General features: G+C 42.1%; 1 protein-coding gene across 1 annotated transcript in view; it reads right to left on the bottom strand.

The window, feature by feature from the left end:
* Nucleotides 1–4,624, bottom strand: part of GLDC (glycine decarboxylase) — a 42,949-nt gene extending 38,325 nt beyond the window's left edge. The window contains exons 1-2 of the mRNA XM_061473098.1: nucleotides 4,380–4,624; nucleotides 4,217–4,295 (exon numbers count right to left, since the gene is read on the bottom strand). Of these exons, the coding sequence (XP_061329082.1) occupies nucleotides 4,217–4,295; nucleotides 4,380–4,595 (295 nt within the window). The 5' untranslated portion in view covers nucleotides 4,596–4,624. The remainder of the gene's footprint in view (nucleotides 1–4,216; nucleotides 4,296–4,379) is intronic.
* Nucleotides 4,625–13,445: the final 8,821 nt, after the last annotated feature.

The following is a 13,445-nucleotide window of genomic DNA, read 5'->3' as shown; positions in this document are numbered from 1 at the left end:
CAAACAAATGCCTAACCTTATTGTAAATAGTAACTGAGCAAAAATTACATGCCAAAACAACATTTCCCCTTAACTGTATCTGCAGAAAAAGCTGAATGTAAAAGAATCCCCTTCCAGAATCAGTGAGGTACAGGACTGCAACTTATTGTTAGGGAAAGCCAGCCCCTACTGGCTTTCAGTGGCATGTCCAGGTGGCTTTGCAACACTGTCAGTGTGGGCTCATGGCAGCAGGCATTTTTCAAATATCTTTTTTCAGCTCAGGAAAGGAACACGGATACTTCCGTCATATTACATACTGAAAGAAGCAACTCGATTCAGAAACTTCTTAGCAGAAGTTACGCTCCTCTCCTCCATCACTGACTATGTCTGTACAAGAAGACTTACCAATACAGGAACACTAATAACTATTTGTCGCGGTTTAAACCCAGTCAGGTAACTCGTTCACTCACTCCTCCCCTCTTCTTTCCCTGCCCCTACTCCCGGAGGGTCGGAGAGGAGAATCAAAAAGAATGCAACTCCCACGGGCTGAGATAAGAACAGTTTAGTAACTAAGGTATAACACAAATCACTACTGCTACCACCAATAATAATAATGATAAAGGAAATAACAAGGGAAGAGAATACAACACCTCACCACCAACCAACTGATAACTCGCCCCCCCCCAGCCCAACCAAGCACCGACCCATACCTCCTCCAACCCTGCAGTCTCCCAGCCCTTCCGGCTAACTCCCAGTTACATCCTGGGCATGACGTGCTGTGGTATGGAATACCTCTTTGGTCAGTTTGGGTCAGGTGTCCTGTCTCTGCTTCCTCCCAGCTTCCCCTCCTCCCTGGCAGAGCATGAGGCTCACAAAGTCCTTGGCCAAACCAAAACATCCTGGTTATCAGCTCTGTTCCCAAGCTGAAAGTCAAAACACTGCACTGCACCAGCTACCAAGAAGGAGAAAAATGACTGCTACTGCTGAACCCAGGACACTATTGAAAAAGCATTTCTAGTGTAGATGCACTTGTACCAGCAAAGCTTAGCATTTACCAGAATGGCTTTTTCATTCATACCTAAGCAAAATAAATGCCCAGTTAAGGCTAAAGGCTTTCTTTTTCCATATGTTATTATTACTATATTATTCCCCTTCGGGGAAGTAATAAAGCTCAATTCTTCCATTGAAGAGTAGGGCTATGCTAAAACATCTAGGAAAAACAAAACACGTACAAAAAGATTGTGCTTCTACTGTAATGAGTTTTTATTTATGAGTAATGGAATATGCAATACAATTTAAAACAGCCCTTAAATATAAGCTGCATCCAGAGGAGGGTTTTTTGGTTGGCTTTTTTTTTTTTTTACAGCTATTCAGCTATTGCATACACACAGCCATCGATTTTATGTCTTTTAGACAACTTGTACATTACAAGGGAAAGACCTGTATTGCAAACAAGCTCTCCTACTGCCACACCAAAATTTGATGATATACACCAAATGTACACACCAGAGATGAGGCCTAAAGCTATAAAAGTATAAAATAACCCACAAATATAGTTGCAGAGACCTATAACAGTCACTCAGATGCATGGTGTGTGCACAGTTTTTTGGGCATGCATATCTAATTCTAATTGTAATCATTGACTTCAATGAGACTACAGTACAAACTCAACTGTGTTTCCTAATACAAAGGAGTAGCTTGAACGCAGTTGATTCATTCAGCTGCTCTCTGGAGTTACTTCGATTACTTTTTTTAACTGAAGTTATACAGAAAAGTGGAAGTGCATAGATAATCCACTAGGAATTACCATATTAGAAATTTTGTGAATGCACAGGTTGAACAACATGTTTTGAATTGCCTTGCCCTGTTCTCTCACTGCATGTATGAGTTTGGGGGATAGTGGGAAGAAAATTGTCTTCATACAAATAAAAATAACTTGTTTAGAATATAGTCCTCATGAAACTTCCCTAGTTTTGCTATTTCCTTTTAACAGAAGGGGTATGACAGAGAAATAATATATCATACTCACATAAGAAATCCCACACTGGTGATCAGAAGAAAGACAGTGTTCTCTCCAATGATACATTAACAAGGAAGCAAGTTTTAGTCAGACAACAGTGTTCAAAGTGAAGTTGCAGAGCTTTAAGCTGAGGCTTTTAACTTTTATAAGCTGTGGAATATTCTGCTATCAATGCAGTGGAGAACTAGTGGCAAAAATCTACGCATTAAATTACAAAAGATAGTTCATCACATTGGCTGCAGAAAAAAATGCAGCATTGTGCAGAAAAGGGTTTTCTGTACCTCATGCAAGCATCTCCTTTGAAAACTCTGTTGCATGCCATGCAATGTGAAACTGCATCACAGTCACATTCTTTCACAGTTTACTCTAAGGGAACAAGAACAGCATAACAAGTGGAGAAAAATGCCAGTGAGCTAAATACACTGCTAGCTAATGAGGTCCTGTTGCACCGTGAGAACCTCCATACAACAGAACATCAACCGATGCACAGCAATGTAGGAGACACCCACTTCAAAACTGCTATGCAAATCAGCATGAGAACACATAAACTGCATCACAGTTTTGATTTAGGTTGACATCACCAGTTTAGTTTTCAATAATGTGCAAGTATTTCAATGCCCAACTGTACTATATAACTTTTATGTATTTTTTAATAATGTAAAACTTCACAAAACTATCATCTACTTTAAAAACCAAGGGAAAAAAATAGAAAGAACAAAACAACAACAAAAAAAGACAGGTTTTTAAAAAGTAATTAGTGAAAAATCTACATTTAACCTCTCTTACACACCTAAAAACACAATAATCTCAAAAGCTTTTTCCTCTGAGGATGAGTGAAAACCATTCATCAGTCTGAGAGTACCTTGATTAAAATACATTAATTGTAGGAAAACATGCCAAGCAATACTTTCATCAGTTATAAAGGCAGAAAGCAATGATTAAATTCCACTTCACCAGCCCCATCCCCATTTTAACAGGATGGGTATTTACCAAGAAATAAAATACCACTGTACCAATAAAACATGTTGGAAGTAGAAACTTCCAGTCAACACTGCATTCCCCCTAGCTACAGTCTGTCTTTCCAGGCTCTAGTTTTCCTGGCCGTTCGCTGTGGCGCTGCCTCTCTCCCGTGATGTCATCTCGGAGTAACCAGATTGAACTGGCCAGGAGGCTCACCGGAGCTGCGGGCCTGGAGCTCACACTCACATTACAGCGCATGGGTGAGCAGTGAAAAGAAAGCCAGCAAGAGGGGTCAACCTTCCTGCAAACCGGGCACAGACTCATGGTGCGAATACGAAGTTAATACCGATGCAATTGACTGCACCACCTGAACGGCCCCAGGGCTTTGTTAGTTTCAGTGGAACTGTTTAGCTACAGTGCATGTTAAGCATTTCTTTCACTCACGGGATTTCCAGCATCATGTTCACAGATACCTACAACATCACAGTTATGCAGACAGAAGTTTTGTGCTGTGATTGCTGACTTTTAAAGATGCTAATATCTAAAACCTCATCAAATCATTTCAAGTTTCCCGCAGCGTTTTGCTGAAGTACTGTACTGCCACAATTGCTGGCTCAGAAGTTTTGTGCTCCTGCAGGTTTATGCTGCTTCCTCAGACAGATTCTAAACGCTAGCCATTACTCTGCTGTGTATCCATTATAGAGAGACAGAGGTTTTGAATGTTATTAAAATGTGCACATTTGGGGGTGTGCAGGAGGAGGAAGACACTACACGAACCCAACAACAGAAAACAAAGAAATCCTGCAAAAAAGCCCACAGAAGACAGTGGCCCATTTGAGGCTACAGTCCACACCAACGGGACGATTTTTAGCCAGACTTTCTTCTTCCATATCAAACTCCTGAGACAAAGTGAAAGCATTGTAGCAGTTGAGCTCAAAAGCAGATTTTGGGCAGCCCCGCTCTGCTACACACGTTTTCCTACCGATTTCCGACAAGAGCACAAGAAGCGCAGCAGCTGAACTACTACCAAGTTAGTCTGTGAAGACTGAAGTGTCGGTTCTGGTACTGCTACGCTTACTTAAAGACTTACCCCGCACTTCACTTGCGCGGGGAGGTCTGTCCACTACACGTCTCAGCGGGGGCACTCCGGGGAGTGCACCCCAAGTCCCTCCAGCGAGCGCGGGCGGCCGGAAGGCGCCGAGAGAGGCAGCAGGGGAAAGGGGGTCCAGGAGTACTCGGGACCATGTGGTTACTTACAGACGTGATCATCCATCCTCAGCGGCCTCCGGAGTCGGATACTGGCCGGGATGGTTTTATCCATCAGCTCCTCGACGCTCTGCAAAGAGCAGACCGTACGCTGTAGTTACTTCCCGCGCCGGGAGCGACCCTACGCCCCGCACGGTGCGGAGCGGGCACCTACCTGCACCCCGACGGCTCGCAGCATCTCCTGCTTTTCCCGCTCCCGCGGCCCGATGTGCCGCAGGGAGAAGTCATCGTGCCGCGGCAGAAGCTGCTCGATGCACCGCGCCGCCTCGCCGCCGCCCCAGCGCAGCGGAGCCCCCACCGCCGCCGGCCGCAGGTGCCGCGGCGCCCCTCGGGCCGCCAGCCGCCCCAGCCAGCGCCCGCAGCTCTGCATGGCTACGCCAACACAGCCGCCGCCGGGCAGCCCCGCTTTGTGCGCGGGGGGCGGCGCGGAGCGGCCCCCCACCGCCAGCGCCAATGGGGACCGGGGGCGGCGCCGTGCGCGCCCCGCCTCGACGCCACCTGCCCGCCCCCCCCCCCCCCCCCGGGCTGCCCCGCGCGGCCCTGACCCCATTCATCCGTCCGTCCCTCTATCCATTCTCCCATACATCCGTGTATGCATCCATCCCTCCATCCGGCACGGCGCGCCGGTGCTGGCGGGGAGCGGTGGTGCTCTCAGCTCAGCCGGCAGAGCCTGGTGGGATTTTGCTGGGAAACCGGGTTTTCTGCCACAAAAGCTGTACTGGGATGGAAAAAACAAAAAGGTTTCTGTATTTCTGCAGCAGAGCATGGACTTGCTTTCGAGTTACTTGCTTTAGGAGGCGTAATACATGCCCCTTTCTACTGCAGCCAGGACCTGTGTCTGTGCGTGTATATGTGTACTTTCTCCCTGCTTTAACTTCTGACCATATGAAGGTAGATTTAGATTAGACGTTAGGAATTATTTCGTCACTATGAGGGTGGTGAGACACTGGCCCAGGTTGCCCAGAGAAGCTGTGGCTGCCCCATCCCTGGCAGTATTCAAGGCCAGGTTGGACAGGACCTGGAGCAACCTGGTCTAGTGGGAGGAGTTCCTGACCATGGCAGGGGGCTGGAACTAGATGATCTTTAAGGTCCCTTCCAGCCAAAATCATTCTATGATTCTCTATGAGTCTTAGGGAGCAGAAAGGTTAACTGGAACCTACTTTTCTCTCTCTTTTGGTTCTCAGGGTAATATCAGCATAGTTACAAACTTGTACTTTTACTGGTATTAAGAGAACAAAGTGCAGCAACATTGAGGACATGTATTTGCATCAACATTTAAATAGAGTAACAATGAAAGATAAAAATATATTTCCCAAATACTCATCGATTTAATCTTCATTGTATAACAGATAATGAGGTAATTTATCACTGCTGCCAAACCTAAAAATAAATCTAATTTGCATCAAAGATCACTGATGATTGCAACCAGTATTTTTCTCCAGTAAACATGGAATTACTCCACTCACACAATCTCAGTTATCTGAACTCCTCTGTTACACTGGAATAGGCTCCCATAACTTGTACCGGTGTGTATTTGGAGTGGTGACTTAAGTCTCTGGTTTCAGAATGAGAGAGCCACACTAAGACTACATACTAAGATTACACACTAAGCTGCCTCCTGAAAACTGTATCATGGTTTTAACAAGCAAAACAGGAGTCTTGAACAAGAGATGGAATAGAAAATGAAGCTTGATGTCAAGCATGTTTGATATCGAATCAACAAAACCTAGGTAATCACAATCATAGAATTAACCAGGTTGAAAAAGACTTTGAGATCATCAAGTCCAAACTTGGGTGTGTTGGGACCCATCCCTTTGGGTAAGCTATGCTTTTACTTGTCTCATACATTTCATCCCTTAATCATCTTGTAGGTTCAAATAAATCAACCACTGCAAAGTACAACAAACCCAGCTGTTTTCTGAATGTACATAAGCAAAAGGAAGGAGATTTCCTGGAAGAGGACAGGATTTCAAACCTGTGTCTTGCTATTAAAGCTATTTGTGCAAAGCTCAGAGATGTGCATGTCTTGGGCTAAGGCACTGGTATGAGCTGCTATGTAGCTGCTAGGGATGTCAGTTTTGTTAGATAAAGCACAAAGCCCTTGAGAGGAATTCCCTCTATAATTCAAATTAAAGTGACATGGCTTATGTACTCTTCTTCACTGATATTTTTTAGCTTTATTTGAATGACAAAATCAGGACAAAAAACCTGGAACCTGCCTAAAGTACTGATTTTGATAAAAACTCTCTTGCAGTTCTATCACTACAAAGTTTATGGGTTGTGTTAGAACTACCGTGCTTTGCTGCTTTTAAGTTATGAACTATCACAATAAGAAAATTGTGTCATATTATTTTGAGATTCACCTCAGTTCCCTCCTATGACCCAAATCTGGAAGTTCCAGCTGATAAGCTTCTGCATCACTATACTACTGAACATAAAGGCTGGGCCAGACTACAGTGTAACAATAGCCTGCTCCTGACACTGGCCAATTACAGCCTACCTAAGGAAGAATACAGGGCTAGGACAAGAAGATTAATTGATACCACTCTTCAGTATTTCTACAGTCAGTTAGCATCCTGGGATTTCTGCCCTTATGAGTTCTCAATGTGCTTTTTTCCCCAATTTGTTCAGCTTCCTACTGAAACCACATAAGCTGTTAGTGTGACAAAAATAACAGCTTACTATTCAAAAGCAGTCATTTCATAATCCTTTATTTCTCAATCTACTATTCCTTAAAGTCACAAAAAGCACTCACAATGTTAAGGACATCGCAACAAGTAAAATGAAACAAATCATGCAGGTGTCAGTGCAAACTGACTCCAACACATGCTGACTTCCCATATAAATTCCTCAACAGAAGGAAAGGTTTTAGCAACTTAACTTACCACCTCTGGTGCCCCTTTTCAGGAAATTATTAACCACCATTACAGTTTTCTAAAATCTCCAGCAGATCAGGTGAGGAATGCCTACCAAATGGTCTCTTAATGGCCAGGCTTATTTTAAGTGTCAATCCAGATAGAAAACACCCTCATTAACACTTTACCTTTCTTATCATGAAATAATCTGAAAATGCAGGGGCACAAGAGGTGCAAGGTGTCTCATTCAGTTTAGCTGTATCTAATTCAATGCTGAAGATCATCTGAATTTCTGCTGATAGTGGTCTGGAGGGTTTTCTGTATATACACATGTATCATTTCCCACCACCTTAAATATGTAAGTGAAAACACATTGCAAACATATTTCTATGCATATTTTATACATACACTCGTTAACACATAAAATATGTTAGTCCTTATAGAATAAAAGTTAAAGTATGCAGCTGATCCTGCTTTTGGGTTTGTACTGTAAACATAGCAACTTTTTAATTTGAGCCATTTTTATTGCAGGTTTTGTCTCTTCATGGAAGGTTTAATCTGTAACATTATTCTTTGCTTGAAGTAATATTTGAAAAGCACTATGGTTGTCATTACATAAAGAGCAAAACAGATGCTTACCTAGTTTATTAAGTCAGGAATTATCTAATTTTATTCCTAAACTTACTACTCAAGTGAGGTACCAATACATCGTATTTTTAAAAGCAATTGCCAGCTGCTGCTAGTGGGGAGAAGATTAATCCTCATCAGTGCATCTGCATATGCCAGTATTTCCTGAGTGAGGGCTCAGTCGCCCCTCCCCCACCCACCCCCTTTTTGGGGGGCGGGGGGGGGGTGGGGGGGTGGGGGAGCAGAGTTTTGGTCCCTTTATACCACCATAATTTAAAACAACACTGGTATCCACAAACTGTGTGCAATATATACCCCGGAAACAATTTTCATATCCCTAAACTTAATAGACTAATTTCATGACATGTTCTTTTGATACCCAGGCATCAGAATATGCCGTAGGAGAGGCAATGTTGTGTTAAGGGTGAATAGCCAACCAGCTACACATTCCTGAATCCATAATAACCCTCAATATCTTAATGCTGCAGCTATTGCCAAAGGTCCAGGAGCCATTTTTGCAGCCTTTACTCGCTATTTTTTTCATTGACCACAGCTGGATCATAAAATAAAATGCACATGAGTACATAAGATAACACAGTTTAGCCAGTGGATTTCTCATGGGTCATAACAGTTCAGGGCTGCCATTGTCCACAAAAGACTGGATAACATTACACACCAGGTAACACACTGTCACGTTGCTTCTTTAGGAGACACTGTCAAGCTTCCTCAGTGAGATATTTACTTTTTTATTCTGAACTCAGAAGTATATGTGCACCTTGATTAGACATGACACTTCCCATAATTTCAAATCTTATTTTCAATTATTTGATAAACTGGAAATATAGTGAAACTGAACTCACACATCCATACCTTCAGCATCTTCAGGGTGCAGCTTTTATTTTAGTTGGGATTTTGGAAATATAATTCTTAATATAATCCTGCTATGATCCACACTTGCTAAGACAATAGAGAATACTTAGAATATTCTACAACTCCATATTGTAAATCTCAAAGTGCATTTCATATCTCAAATAATAATTAAATATTAATACAACTAATTGTGTGAAATCATAAGCATTTTTCCTCTTCAAAATGAATGTAGCAAGCAAAACTTCTTAGACTGTCTCTATATTTTTTAGATATACATGTACAGATGTCAGTGGATATATAATGTACTATCCTACTACTTTTCTTATTGATGTTTAAATATTCAAATGTAGGTATATTTTCCTTAAAAAAAAACAAACAAAACCATACAAAACCAACAGCAAACCCTAATATGATCTTTTAAACAAGGGAGAATGACACAGAGAGGTCTGATAAGGAATTACAGAACCGTGAAGAAAGGAAGGAATGGAGAAGGAAAAGAAGTCAAAAATCCATCAGACTTCAGAAGAAAAGATGTATGGAAGATACAAGCATCTTGAATATTAACCTTGGAACAAAGTCACAGTATCACAGAATCACACAGAATCACACAGAATCACACAGAATCACAGAATATTTGTGGTTGGAAGGCACCACTGTACATCACCTAGTCCAACCTCCCAGCTGAAGCAGGGTCACCTGGAGTACATTACTCAGGGTTGTGTCCAGATGGGTCTTGAGTATCTCCAGGGAAGGAAACTCCACAACATCTCTGGGCAATGTATTCCAATGCTCCTCCATGCTCCCTCACAGTAAAGAAGTTCTTCCTCATGTTTAAAATGGAATTTCCTGTGCTTTAGTTTATGTCTGTTGCCTCTTGTCCTATTGTCTGGTACCACAGAGAAGAGTGTGGCCCACCCTCTTGACAGCCTCCCTTCAGACACTTACATAAATAGACCAGATTCCCCCTGAGCCTTTTCTTCTTTGGGCTGAATAGGCCTATCAGCCTTTCCTCATATGAGAGGTGCTCCTGACCCTTAATCATTCTAGTAGCCCTTTGCTGGACTTGCTCTAGGATTCCATGTCTCTCTTGCACTGTGGAGTCCAGAACTGGACACAGTTCTCCAGGTGAGGCCTCGTCAGAGCTGAGCAGAGAGGGAGGGTTGCCTCCCTTGAGCTGCTGGCAATGCTCTTCCTGATGCAGCCCAGGATACCACTGGCTGCCTTGGCCACAAGGAGACATTGCATGCTCATGGACAACTAGTTGTCCACCAGGACCCCCAGCTACTTCCCAGCAGGTCAGCCCCCAGCCTGTACTGGTGTATGGGGTTATTCCTGCCCAGATGCAGGACCCTGCACTTGCATGTGTTGAATTTCTGAAGATTTCTCTCTCCTCACCTCTCCAGCCTGTCCAGATCCTTCTAAATGACAGCACAGCACTCTGGGGTGTGAGCCTCTCTTCCCAGATTTGTACCACCAGCAAACTTGATGAGGAGGCTCTACCTCTTCATCCAAGTCACTAATGAATAAACCGAACAATACTGGACCTAGTATTGGGGGGCATCTCTAGTTACAGGTCTCCAGCTAGACTCTGTGCTGCTGATTACCATCCTCTGAGATCTGCCATTCAGCCAGTTCTCAATCTACCTCACTATTCACTCATTCGGTCTGCACTTCCCGAGCTTTCCTATGAGGATGTCATGGGGAGGCAATGTTGAATGCTTTGCCAAAATCCTTCCAGCCCCATTTCTTGTATGGGCAAATGGCTGAAGAAGGCAAGAGCCTGAAAGTTTAAAAGGTACTGGGTGTTGGTGTGTTTTCTCCATTTCCCCTGTCAGGGAGCAGGAAGGGCCTGCTGTTCCCTCAGACCTGTTGCTCTGGGTCTGGGACTAAAGGGTGACTTGAGAGCAGGCAGAGTTGTTCCTGGCAGGATATGGTCCCACAGGGGCTGGTCATAGAAGGCTGAACCAGGTACTGGTAGCAGAATCCACTGACAGACTCAGGGAAGTGAAGAACCAGGTCCATCCAGGTAGGAACAAAAGGAGACAAGACCAGAGATAAGACTAAGGAGAAGATTTCAGATTGAATATTAAATTCATTCAGCAGACAGGGCTAGAAACAATGGACATCTGAGTGAGGCTAGTCAGGGCCAGTAGGCCCTACAGCTGCATCCAGGACCCTGACTTTCTCCTGTGACAGCCATAAAAACATATGATTAAGTAGGAGCTCATTGTAGGCTTTGCCTAAAGGCTTTTAGACTATTTTAAAAGCTCCTGAATGATTCCAGTTTTCTGGCCAAAAGTCTTATCCTTCAACACAAGTTAGACCTTTCTCCTACTCTACCTCCTTTTATGTTTGGATTTGGGGATATCCAACATATAGATAAGGAGAATTATTCCCAACACCCCTGGTTTGTTCTCCATCACCTTGCTCCCTCATGCTGTGACGAACTGAACTGCCAAACATCTCTGTGACATGGCCAAGCAGGGTAGCTTGGCAAACAGCTAAAAACTGTAGGATTACAATAGAATATGTTTGGTTTTTTTTATGTTGCTATTGTTTTGTTGGTGGTAGTGATGGTATTAGTTTTGTTTGTTTTTTCTTGTTATCACTGCTATTTCTAACAAATGTATTTGCCGAAATCTGCTGTCAGTCCTTACAAATGTCTACCGCTATCCTCTGTAAACCTTCCAAAGGAGAAGTCTAGGAGGATTTACACTGGTTTCTGACAAAGTCAGAATAATTTAATGCTGAATGGGTGATTTTTTTAGTCTTTCTGTCATTTCCTCTTTTTTTATTTGGTTCAAAGGTAAACTCGATAAAACTTGAATGCAAATTCAGTTACTTAATACTGGATACATTAAACCTCTTTTCATGTTACTTGTGTCAATTGGCTTTTAAATACTGAAAATGGCTATATGATTAGAGCATTGCCTGTACAAATACTCTGTATGAGTAGATGTTATCTATTACAAATACCTTGTAATAGACATTGCATTGCAAGAATTCCTCTTTCTCAATCTAGTCTTATTAGGCAATAAAAAAGTTCTCTCACAGAAAGGAGTGTATACTGCTGACCTAACAGATGTATGATGACAAGGTACTGAGATATTCTTTGGGAAATAAAGCTCTGTCCTCACTTATTCTTATCTAAGAATTAAAGGTATTATGCAACAGAGCATGCAGATTTTGAAAATTCAGGATGTCTAAAAGGTTGTTTTTCAGAACACTCAGTTTTGCATATGTATGGTGCTGTATTTTCTAATTTTCATACTAGAGATGGAATTATAACCTCTATTTGTACTCCAGATATGATACCAACACAAACGACTGAAACAGCAGCTTCAGGAAAAACTTAGTTTTTCTTTCAAAACCAAAAAACGCCACCAAACTCAAACAAACAAACAAACAAAATCTCAGGTGTCTGTCTGGATTTTCAGTTCAACACATGATTGAAAGAAATTTAATAAAAATCTTCCTCCATTTGCAAATCAGCTCACAGCTCCTCATCTTTCAATTTTTTTTTGTCTTTTCCAGAGCTCGAACAAGATTACTCAACAACAGCAAATCAATAACAAAGTAATTTTCCTCTGCTCTCTTTGAGGTAAAGGTTTATGATGTCCTCTTTATTTTATCCCAGAAGCTCCAGCTAAAGCTTAACTCTTCCCCTTTGCAGCTCAAAGCAAAACACCTGGGAAGCACAAATCCTGTAGTTTCTTACACAGCAAAGCTTCTAGGGGAATTTCTAATTCCTCATCTGCTTAAAGAGGGCTGCTTCTTTCAGAGCTGTAATGGTTTATGATTTTAAGAGACTGCTTAGACCAGCTCCGCAAACAAAACAGGTGATTCCAGCAAAACATATTTTCTACCAGGCTGTAGGTAGACTATAATCAGTTATGGCATTTGCTTGATCATAGTCTGACTATACCTACTTATACATGGATTTGACCATATAACCGCAGATGAAGTTTATTTTTCTGATTGAATCAATCTATGATTTTATTATACTAAGTCCAGTGTAAACAGGGCAGTTATTTTTGGCTAAGTTTAGCTGGGCCATTAAAGGATCACAGAAGATGGATATTACAGTCCATACAAGGACTGCACAACCAGAATAGGGGAGTGAAAGAATTCTTCTGACGACCAACCAGCAGCTGCCAAGGTTGGTTCAGCTATCTTCTTGATTACATTTGCAATCAATTAAAGTATCTGATATTTTACAAACTCCTAATTCCTAACAAACACAGCTTTTGTAAGCTCCTAAGCACAGACCAATACTGAATCAGCACTGAAGAACCTGGCTCTGAAATCAAACTGAATAAATACTTTAATGTTACCTAATAACTTAGTTAACATATAACTTAAAAAAAAGCTTAAAATGTTGCAATGGACTAGTTGTGGCATTAGATGTCTTTTTGCTGCTTCTGTTAAAAAAAAAAAAAAAAGGAAGTTTGTTAAAACTACTCAGTATGGCTAAGAAATAAGCTTTTAGAAGGATCAGTTCACCTACACAGAGGTGTATGTCTCAGCCATACCTTCTCTAAACATCCCAGTTACAGTAACTGTGTTTTACCTCAGGTTGGCGTGATTTGACCATGACTTTCCATTAACTTATGCTCTCTGAATCCCTCATGATTGCACATGATTTGGACAGACATGATCCTGCAGCTTTGGCCAAAGTACCATGTAATAATGCTGGTAAAGCACAGTGCTCCATGAACATACCTTTTCCTTTAGCAGAACTCTTTAACATAACAATGAACCTCAGCTATTTCAGGAGTTTGTTATTTTGTGTGGTATGGTGAGGCAAAATCCTGAGTCAGGTGGAGAAGGAACAATGCTCAAACTTTGAGAGCAACTGGAAAGGCAGA

Source organism: Pezoporus flaviventris, unplaced genomic scaffold (assembly GCF_033815535.1).
Source record: "Pezoporus flaviventris isolate CSIRO_AGI_PZ_B2104156 unplaced genomic scaffold, CSIRO_AGI_Pfla_v1 ptg000076l, whole genome shotgun sequence".
NCBI lineage: Eukaryota > Metazoa > Chordata > Aves > Psittaciformes > Psittacidae > Pezoporus > Pezoporus flaviventris.
This window is presented reverse-complemented; position numbering and strand designations above follow the sequence as displayed.